Here is an 11,112-nt window from a genome sequence, read left to right on the forward strand (position 1 = left end):
TTTAAAGGAAAATTATTTGCAGTCCTTTCCAGTCTTTTTCTCTCTAGTGGGTGGAAGGAACTGAGTGTAGAAATAAGAGAGAACAGGAATTCTGTTCAGCCAAAGAGAAGTGAGAAATCATCTGGATTCCCCCTACCTACTTGGATACTTTCCATCTGCAGAGAACACAAATTGGGATACTTACAATAGATGCAAATACGCTTTCCCAGGTCCTCCCCACTTCCTCCACTTACCTCTGACGTAACATTTCCAATCTTTTAATCGGTCACAGAATTTGAGCTGAATGGAAATGAACCTACAAAACCCCTGGTACTGTGGGCAGTTGGCCTGAGTATAAGGTTAGACCAGGGGTGGGCAAACTTTTTGACTCGAGGGTCACAATGGGTTCTTAAACTGGACCGGAGGGCCGGAACAAAAGCATGGATGGAGTGTTTGTGTGAACTAATATAAATTCAAAGTAAACATCATTACATAAAAGGGTACGGTCTTTTTTTTTTTTTTTAGTTTTATTCATTTCAAACGGGCCGGATCTGGCCCGCGGGCCGTAGTTTGCCCACGGCTGGGTTAGACAGTGCACTAAACACTGAACTAAAAGCAATCCCTGAGTGTCTGGTTCACTATAGCTGGATACCTTCTCTAATGGTTCTAAAATCATAGTTAATAAATGCACTCAGCTGTACAATGGATGAACAAAGTTGCGACTTTCATTCCATCCACAAGGACACTTTATATAGTGTCTTCCTCTGTAACATTTGTAGACAGCTGTCACACTATACTCCTGGAAACTAAAAGACAATTAAGACATCAGAGGCAAACTCAGGAGGTCCTGGGGACTTCAGCCATGAAGGGAGCAATGAGATTCAAGCATACAATTTCCTGAAGGAAAAACAAAAACACTTGAGTCTACTCCCCAGCCTCCATCCTCAAAGGCAAGTATAAAAGCAAGGGTCAGTTTAATAAACTTTCATCCTTCTTTAGTTGTTTTATTAAAAATAATATGCCTAAAAGTCTGCAGATGAGCTGAAATATCCTTGGAAAGAGGCATGTGACATACCAGTCTACCTACCATTCCTACCTACTATTTGAAAACCACAGGGTATCTTCTGGGAAACAAAACAGTCTCTGTTTGAGGGGAAAAAAATCTCTAATAGCCCTAACCGGTTTGGCTCAGTGGATAGAGTGTCGTAAAACGACAGTATCCAGGTGATCAAATGCCCAGTTAGAAGCTGGAGGATTGCCGAAACCGGTTTGGCTCAGTGGATAGAGCGTTGGCCTGCAGACTGAAGGGTCCCAGGTTTGATTCCGGTCAAGGGCATGTACCTGGGTTGCGGGCACATCCCCAGTAGGGGGTGTGCAGGAGGCAGCTGATCGATGTTTCTAACTCTCCCTCTCCCTTTCTCTCTGTAAAAATTCAATAAAATATATTTTTTTAAAAAAATCTCTAATATAGCTATAGCTGTCATTTGCTCTTATTTTTTATCCTCCCCAACCCCCCGCCCCCCCGACAAGTATTTGAAATCATACCAGAAATGAAGAGGTTTTGGGGTCAAATAATAGAGCACTGAATGAAACTTGGCCTACAGTTGTCAATCCATCTTGCATTAGCAAAAATGAATTTATAAATGAATATAAGAAAATGAAACTAAAGAGAAAAACTATTAAGAGAAAGACAAAATTCAAATTTACTTTGAAAAACCTGATTTTATTTTCTGAATCAAAAAGAAGTGTATTCATGTTAAATTCAGAATTTTTAACTTTCCAATGATTTCTCAAAATACTTTACTGATATTGTTAACAGTGCTCAGAACCATGTAAAAGTTAACATCCAAAACCAAGTTTTGAAGAAAAAAGTTTAACCATAGGACCTATTTCTAAGAAGCCCTTCTCAAAGATCAAAGTATTAGCAATCCTAATTTTAAAAGAAAATAATTTTAATCATTTTTAGAAATTTAAATGACAATGGTTTAAGAGCTAAATATCAGATCTTTCATAACAGATAAATTTTAATTTGAAAAACTCATACTAGACAAATTCAATTAAACACAACATTTCACCCACCCCCAAAATTTCTAAATGCATCATTTCACCTTGGAATAGGAAAATTATAAAATGGAATTTTAAAATTATACTATATATATTAATACACCATTTTAATGTCATGTTTGCTAGCAGAATATGAAATTAAAACCAAATCCTACAAAGGACAGATGATAAGTGCTCTTTCATTGTTTTATTTAAGAGCCTATCCCATTCTTTGTTGTTTTCTGCCCCCATATTATAAAATCATGACCAAAGGCCAAGAGTCAATCCATTTACCTGAAATGAACAGCTAGTAGGTACTGGTCCTACATTTGTGTCCTTTACAAAAGTCCAGTACTCAAAAGGCTGGGGGGATTTATAAGAACATGATTTAGCAACACTTTAGAATCCCAAAGTACTCAGACATCCAGGTCCCTAAAATCTAGTAGATGTTATTCATAGGCTATTCACATGTACTGAAGCATGGCCAGCATGCAGGCAAACTTCTTTTATTTGTTCAAATTGAGGTAAACAGAGAAAAATACTTAATAATAACAGAAGCTGCATAATGAAAACTAGCCTCCTTTTGCTGCTTATTTCATATAAACTGATTTTTAAGTTTTCTCACAAAAGAGACTCTAAAGCCAATAATTTCTCTGATTTCAGTTACCCAGAAAAATAAGCTTCTCCTTTCAAAGCAAAGTTTTCTTTTCATTATTAGTAAATAATTTTTTTGGGGGGAAAAAAAACAAAACAACAAACTTTTCCCCTCAGAATCTGCATTTTGTACTTAGCGTGATATAATTTATTACTTTGTTTTTCGAATTTAGAAAGCATTCAGGCCTGAGTATTTTTTTCAGATACCAAGTAATTCTGACAGAATTCATAAATATGATTTTCTGAATTAGGAAGGAAGGTCTGCTAACATTTACAAATTACCAATAATTCTTCTTTCAAGCATAAAATGGCTGCGATTATGTTGATATGATTAATTTTTCAGTACAGATACAAATTTAAATCTTGATTTTTTTTTTTTTTGGCCAACATTTAAAATAGTCAAATTTTACTCTCAAGGTTCAAATCAAAACAAAACAAAAATGAATGAAAATTACCCAACTGGCAACAAGTCCCATATTTCAATGTTATTTTTAACCCAACAATTATAACCTACTGCCAGTAATTATTTATATGTTTTTACTTGTTTTTATTACATAAGCACTGGTCAGTTATCTAAAACAATAATTTGCAAGAATGATACTTGGCACTGGGTTTACCTTAATGCTTCTGGTATAAACAGAAACTCTTAGAAAATACCAGCTCTTAAGCACTTTCTAAATCTGTAATTTGAATGTCCAATAGCATTTTTAAAGATGTTACTTTTCTATTGATAGATTTTAGGGAGTCTAGTCCCAGATAACATGGTTGATTAAAAAAAAAAAATCCCTACGCCACATAGGATACTATACTTATTTTTTTCTATCATATGAAAACAGTTCCAGGCAGATCAAAAGTAGAAGAAAACCTGTCAAATCAAAATACTGTAAATAAAGTTCATCTTTTGTACCCAGAGCAGAAGAGCTCAAAAATCAAAATATCAAAATCAAAAGATCAACTCCCCTGGCCCCTACACACAAACACTCACCCAATACAATTTAGTCCTGAGCCCAATATTTCCCTAAAAAGTTAATACCAGAGCTGTAAGGTACTTAAATCTGTGTTGAAAGCGTCACACTATAGATGAAATGCCCTAAGGGTTCAGCAGCTGCCCACCCATCCCTTACCCCCCACCCCAATAACGTGTAAAAGCTCCTGTTAAAGTTTCTTATGCTAATAAAGGCATACCACCTAGTGCGCTGAAACTAGCAGCATTAGAGCAGTCAAGTGAAACTAGGAAGCCTACAGGAATGATCTAAATGCCTACTCAGCAGAGACAAAGCAGCAGACAGGACCCTTTGCCCTCTCCTTCTGTTTGTAAGGAAGTGGTTGCATTAAACAATCAGATTTAGCCACATTAACAAAAATTTAACAAAGCTCCCCCAAGACTCCAGAATAAAACCTGACCTTTTCAGTTAAAGGTTAAAGAGGGGCCTCTTCCATGTCCTGGAATTTAATGAGTTCAAAGATTGGCAATAAAGGAAAAAAGAAAGCGTTAGGGGTGTGATGGGAACAAGCTTTGGAGTTTATCGAACAGTCACACCGAGTTTCTCCAGCACGCGGACACCCTTTTCTTGGTACTCCTGTCGGGTCATCCAGAAGTTGTCTTTGTCTTTCATGATGTCTGCTAGAACGGCACCACCCAGGAATACCATGTGCTTTCGGCGGGGTGGGTCTTCGATGCGGATCTTAAATTTCTAAAGAGAGATGATAAAATGTCACATGTGCATAGTGCTTTGTACTGTGTAACGACTTCACATATTCTCCTGCAGAATTCTCACCAACGTCCTGTGGTCTAAGTAGGACTGCAGGATTTGGCATCTGAGGTAGAGACATTCTGTAATTTGCCCAAAGCTCATACTTAGTGTGCTTAGAACAATCCTGATTTACACCTGTTACCCCATCATTAGTAACAGCACTATCAAGTGTCCTGATTTGAACGATAAATCCCATGACCACCCTATTGTGAGCCCAAATACCAGATTCTGCTTGTGGCAGCTTTTCCCATCAACTGGTGGATGAACACAGGGATTGACCACTTAGCTAGCTATCAAATGAAGAGTTTGGATAAGAGGACTTCTGTGGTTTCTTCAAGGTCTAACGCTGCTATGACTTTAGTCCCATGCAATAGAGAAAGATTGAAACTCTTTTCTTATAAGCAAAGCTCTCTTTCTACTTTCTCAGATTCAAATAAAATATTCTCAAAAGACCAAATATGGTCAAAATAAATCCTGGGGGTATTGGAAAAAATGAACATAGTAACCAAATGAAAGACAAGCGGGAAAAGTTTAAAACTCTATGGCCAAAAAAACAAACAAACAAAAAAACTCTATGGCCAGTATTAACTGCCTAACAAGGACACACCTCAATCTGTACGGTCAGTTAACACCTAAAAGAAACCTTAAAATGATGTAGCAGTTTTATTAACAGTGCCACAAATCCTGCAAAAGGACTCAAAATAACTGTCATTCTAAAGTATCTTTATGTCACATAAATGAATCGTAAGATGGGATAATACATCTCAGAAAAACACCAGTTATCAACTCTGAGGCTAACCTGTTATAATTATTTGAATTACTGTTTTGCTCGTAGGTAGGGGTCAGCAAACTGTTTCTGTAAAGGGCTAGATAGCAGATACTTGAAGCTTTGCAGGTCTCTCTGGACAGCTATAGAAATATGTGGTGATAGGTAACGCCATATAAAATGGCTCTGGCTTTGTCCAAAACAATTGTATTTACAGCAGAACAGCTGTTTGGGGCACAGGGCTGCAGGCCGACCACCCCCGCTCTAAGGGAAGCTGGACTCCCAGAAGACACTGCTGCCCTTGAAGCTTTCTCAGCTGGCTGCTGTTTCCCTCTCAGCACTTCCTGACCCCGGGACTTGGTAACAGGCATTCTTATTCTTCATTGCTGCTCCTCTCTCCTCCTCCCTACAGCTCCACAGGCCCTCAGAAACTCCTTCCATCCACTACTCCTTGCCTAAGTCATCTACAGATCCCCAGGTGATTTCTCCTCATATCTGCTTTCACTGCATGAGTGTGCCCTCTCCATCATTTCCTGACATTATCCTTGGTGAGTCTGTCCTCTCCCTCTCACACTCACTTGGAAAAACTGCAACTCAGGTGATCAACTCTCTACTTGCATTGCCCTCAAGCAACTGAACACTACAGGAGAAAAACTAAGCACCTTACTTCTAATGCATCACTTACTTCAACTGAGCCCTAGTGCTGCTCGGCAATCCCATTACATTTCTTCCCTCTCCCCCACTCTCCAAGACATTTTACTCCTCCTCCTCTATTCTGTAAACCTTTACCACTTCCTCCCTTCTCTCAGAGCGTCCTAACCTGTCTTTCTACATTCACCTCTCTCCCTCCCCTCAAAGCCTATTCACATCAGACTTAATGATCCTTTAAAAGCAAGTCAGATCCTATCCTTTCTCTGCTCAAAATCCAATTTCACTAGGAGCAAAGTCAAACTCTACTGTGACCTGGCTGTCTTTCTGACCTCACCTCCCAGCCCTCTCCATTGCTCTCTCAGCTCCAGCCATACCTACCCACTCCCACCAACTTGGGGCTTTTGCACTTGCTATTCCTGCCTAGAAGGTTCTTCCCCTAGAGAGTCAGTCACGTGGCTCATTTCCTCACTCCATTCAGGTCTCTGCTCAAAAGTTTTCTCATCAGAGGCCTTCCCCAATCACACATGAAGGAACACACCATCTCCCCAACTCCTACCACTTTCTAACCCCCAACCTTACTTTCCTTCTCTTCATAGTACTTATCACTACTGAGATGCTATACTTCTTAAACTAAAAGCAGGGATTTGGTTTTTGTTCACCACTGTTTTGTTTATCCCAGTGTTGTCACCCTGAAGGAATTCAACATATATATGTTGAATAAATAAATGATCACCTAAAACCGATTTTAAAGTATATGTGTAACTCAATAAAATCTGACAAGTGAGTGAAGGACTTGAACAATATGGCTCCTTTCAGTCTTTTAATTTATTTAATGTATGTGTGTCCACACTCAATTTAATTTCACCAATTTTGAGTCACATATGAGAAATGTACTATTAGTGTCTCCAATATGTACAGTCCTCTGTAATGTGTAATCTCATCTAATACAGTTGATTAAAGTCCATGAGAGAAACCTGAGAGATTTATTCAGAATTAAATGACTATTGGTTGAGCACACAATATATAGTGTACTTCACAGTCCAGTTTATAGGGGGGAAAAAACAACGTCAAACAACCATTAACTAGTGCTAGTTTAAAATTTTCTTTCTACACTACTTACCAACAACTACTAATTAAAGGTTATTTCAGGAGCTATGATAGTTGATGGAGATGCAAAATAATTGAAGACATGATGTTTTATAATCTGATCGGGGAGCTAAGACATATGCAAGAAAAAGCCAGAAAATAATATAAAATCAGAAATATGAGAGTCCAAGAGTAGCAATGAAGGCTGATTACATATCCAAAAAGTTAAAAACAAAAAACAACAATAAAAAACAACCCCAAACCACCAAGTGGGGCATTTATCCCTCCACAGTACAGCAGGTTCTTCCCATGCATTTAAGAGACACCTTGATTCTAGGCTAGTCATTACAGATAACTCAGAATGTTTGGTCCTGGACCTACTCATCTCCATCCACTGAATACACAAGTGGCCATGCAATATGACCATTCTGGGACAGTCCTTATGACCTTGACCATTCAGTGCTTCCTATCTCTTCAAGGCTATACTTGACCGTATTAGAAATTTGTTTAGAAAGACTTCTTGCGCCCTCTGGTGGCTGGCAAGATTAACAAGCTACTTTACAGGGTTTTAAAGGCATGTTAGTTGGATTATTGATACTTACAGAAAGCTTTTCCACATCTCCCTTTAAAACTCGTTCTAAGTAAAGCTGTTTTAGTTCTCGTTCCAACCGTGATGGTAGTCCAGGGTACATTGTAGACCCTCCAGAAAGCACAATGTGCTTATAGAATTCAGATCTAGAAAGACACAATAGATAGCCATTTGGGGTTTCAGATTAGGAAAACAGTATCTCAGAGTCCCTGTTATTTATGTCAGCTAGTTGCTAGGAGAATTAAAATTCAACATATAAATCACAGGCTAAATGTTTGCTATTACTACTATTATTGGGTAACAAGCCCTCCTTTCATATAAAATGTTACAATTTTGATGAATATACTTCTAAAGCATGACACACTTGAAATCTGAGTCTTTTAATAATGACCAGTTTACATTACAAACTATCAGTATTTGGACTGTGTTATAACAGTGCTTTCTGGAGCCTTTGAGAAGTGGTTGTTTACTCCAATAACCATATTCTATTATGTTCCTAGTTCTTGCTTTTCAATTTTTCCATTTGCCTTTTGTAGTTTCCCGTTTTGTTCCTTTGCCTTGAGGCTGTCACTGTTATTTTTTGTTAGACTGATGAACATGTTTGCTTCCTATAGTAATCCTCTCCTTTCCTTAAATATGTTGTTGGTTAATCAAATATAAAATAGCTACATATGTAGTAAAACATAATCTGAGGGAGGGTCCGAGGAATTCTTCTCATAGTAAAGCTCGGGAGCTGAGTCACATCCATTTTGGCTTCATTCAAACTGGCTTCGTGTCTTTAGTAGTTACTCCCAGGTTCTCAATGGCTCAAGCGACTATAATTCTAGCTTCTAAAAGAACAGCATTTTTGTTTTTATTAATTGCAGAAGTATGGACATGCATGTCCCATAAGCCAAGCAGCTGAAGTATAGGAATGCCTAAACGTGAATCACCACCAACAGGAAATGTAGTTTTTTTAAAAAATATATTTTATTGATTTTTTTTACAGAGAGGAAGGGAGAGGGATAGAGAGTTAGAAACATCGATGAGAGAGAAACATCGATCAGCTGCCTTCTGCACACTCCCCACTGGGTATGTGCCCGCAACCAAGGTACATGCCCTTGACCGGAATCAAACCTGGGACCCTTGAGTCCGCAGGCTGACGCTCTATCCACTGAGCCAAACCGGCTAGGGCAGGAAATGTACTTTTAAATACAATTTTCATTAAATCAAAGGACAAAAGCTTCTATCTAGTTCCTATTATTAGAATTTATCATAATTATGAAGTCTAGGTTAGATGTTTTATCATCCTCCATTAGATTTATAGATTTACTAGAGGCCCAGTGCACGAATGTGTGCATGGGTGGGGTCCCTCAGCCTGGCCTGCACCCTCTTGCAATCCAGGACCCCTCGGGAGAAGTAGCAGTGCCTAAGCGGCAGGCGGCCAGGGAGGAGCCCAAGCCAGGCCGGGCGCCCCACCGTTCCCGCTCATCCTGGCTGCACTGTGCCTGCTGCCACTGCTCAGTAGTGCTGCTGCAAGCCCGTGAGCCAGCTGTGAGCCTGGCTTCTGGCTGAGCAGCGCTCCCACTGTGGGAGCACACTGACCACCAGGGGGCAGCTCCTGCATTGAGTTTCTGTCCCCTGGTGGTCAGTGTGCATCATAGTGACCGGTCGTTCCAGTTGACCAATGGTAACAGTTGCTTAGGCTTTTATATATAGACTAGAGGCCTGGTGCACGAAATTCATGCACAGGGTGGGGGGAGTGTGTCCCTCAGCCCAGCTTGCACCCTCTCCAATCTGGGATCCCTCTCACAATCCAGGACTGCTGGCTCCCAACCGCTTGCCTGCCTGCCTGCCTGCCTGCCTGATCGCCCTAACCGCTTCTGCCTGCCAGCCTGATAACCCCCTAACCACTCCCCTGCCAGCCTGATTGACACCTAACTGCTCCCCTGCCAGCCTGAAGCCCCCAATGCCCTCCCCTGCCGGCCCGATTGCCCCCAACTGCCCTCCCCTGCTGGCCCAGTCACCCCTAACTGCCCTCCCTTGCCAGCCTGGTCGCCCCTAACTGCCCTCCCCTGCCAACCTGGTCACCCCTAACTGCCCTCCCCTGCTGGCCTGGTCGCCCCTAACTGTCCTCCCCTGCAGGCCTGGTTCCCCCCAACTGCTCTCCCCTGCAGGCCTGGTCACCCCCAACTACTCTCCCCTGCAGGCCATCTTGTGCCCACATGGGGGTGGCTAGCTTGTGTGTTGGCGTGATGGTCAATTTGCATATTACTCTTTTATTAGATAGGATATTATGAGCCAATTGCTATTTTTATTAATTTCCATTATTATCCTACTCCCCAGCCATCCCACAAAAATTAGGTGGGTATTTAACTCAGGGTTAAACAAACAAGTAAGCAAACACTTGCTTTACAAAATACTTTTGAGTGAACGCCTCAATAACCTGGGTGTAGAGGAGGGCTTTCTAACTATAACTCAAACTCCAGATGCAATAAAAGAAAAGATTATATATCTTTTTTCAAATTTATTGGTTGATTTTAGAGAGGTAGGGAGAGGGAGAAACGTCGATTTGTTGATCCACTTATTTATTGGTTGATTCTTGTATGTGTCCTGACTGGAGACTGAACCTGCAACCTTGGCATATTGGGATAAAGCTCTCACCAACTGAACTAACCTAGTCAGGGCAGATATATCTTTTTTTTTTTTTTTTTTTTTTTTTTTTTAAATCCTGACCTGAAGACATGCCCAGAGAGAGGAAGAAAGGAAGGGAAGCAGAGGGAGGTGGGAGGGAGAGAGAAACATGGACATGAGAGAGAAACATCAATAGGCCTCCCTCCACACATTCCCCAACTGAGGATCAAACCCGCAACCCAAGCATGTGCCCTGACTGGGAATTGATCTGGCAAACCTCTTGGTGCACAGGACAATGACACTCAATCAACTGAGCCACTCTGGCTGGGCAAATTATGTATCTAATTATACATCTAAATAAAAAACAATTTTTTGTATGGCTAAAAACACCATAAGCAAGAGACAAGTGTTAAATTAGGGGAGTATATCTGTAATAGATAACAGAGCTAATATAAAAGGAACTTTTAAAAATTGAGGGAAAATAATTACAAAAATTCTACGGGAGAAACCAAGATGGCGGCATCGGTAAACACCGGAAATTGCTGCCTCCGACAACAACTTCAAAAATACAACTAAAAGACAGAATGGTCATCATCCAGAACCACAGGAAGGCTGGCTGAGTGGAAATTCTACAACTAGAAGGAAAGAGAAGAGCACACAGACTCAGAGGAGCTACGAAAGTAAAGTGCAGAGGTACGGAGGCTCCAGCGCACGCGGAAAGGAGCGGGCACCTGAGGACGCTGCTGTCTTTTTGAATCGGGAGTCACAAGCTGACTGCTCTGAACTCCGGTTCCGGGAAATCTCTGGGGCCCCAGGGCTCATACGGGGAGAAACTGGACGGTCTGGCAGCAGCAGGAACTCGGAACTTGAGGACGGCTTTCCCTCAGAGGTGCTGGCAGCAATTACCGGGACACTGAGACGCGCGGCCCCTTAGGGCAGGGCTGAGGATCAGCAATAGCTGCTTGCTCCGCCCTGTT

The 11,112-nt window shown here is 40.9% G+C and overlaps 1 protein-coding gene across 4 annotated transcripts in view; it reads right to left on the reverse strand.

The window, feature by feature from the left end:
• Positions 1–1,681: 1,681 nt before the first annotated feature.
• The window catches only part of ACTR2 (ARP2 actin-related protein 2 homolog (yeast)), a 49,022-nt gene continuing 39,591 nt past the window's right edge, over positions 1,682–11,112 (reverse strand). For all 4 annotated transcript variants that reach the window (XM_014532065.1, XM_014532066.1, XM_014532064.1 and 1 more), the window contains 2 exons: positions 7,536–7,668; positions 1,682–4,370 (listed from right to left, as the gene is read on the reverse strand). In XM_014532065.1, the coding sequence (XP_014387551.1) occupies positions 4,200–4,370; positions 7,536–7,668 (304 nt within the window). In that variant the 3' untranslated portion in view covers positions 1,682–4,199. The remainder of the gene's footprint in view (positions 4,371–7,535; positions 7,669–11,112) is intronic.

The sequence above is a fragment of the Myotis brandtii genome, unplaced genomic scaffold (genome assembly GCF_000412655.1).
Source record: "Myotis brandtii unplaced genomic scaffold, ASM41265v1 scaffold84, whole genome shotgun sequence".
NCBI lineage: Eukaryota > Metazoa > Chordata > Mammalia > Chiroptera > Vespertilionidae > Myotis > Myotis brandtii.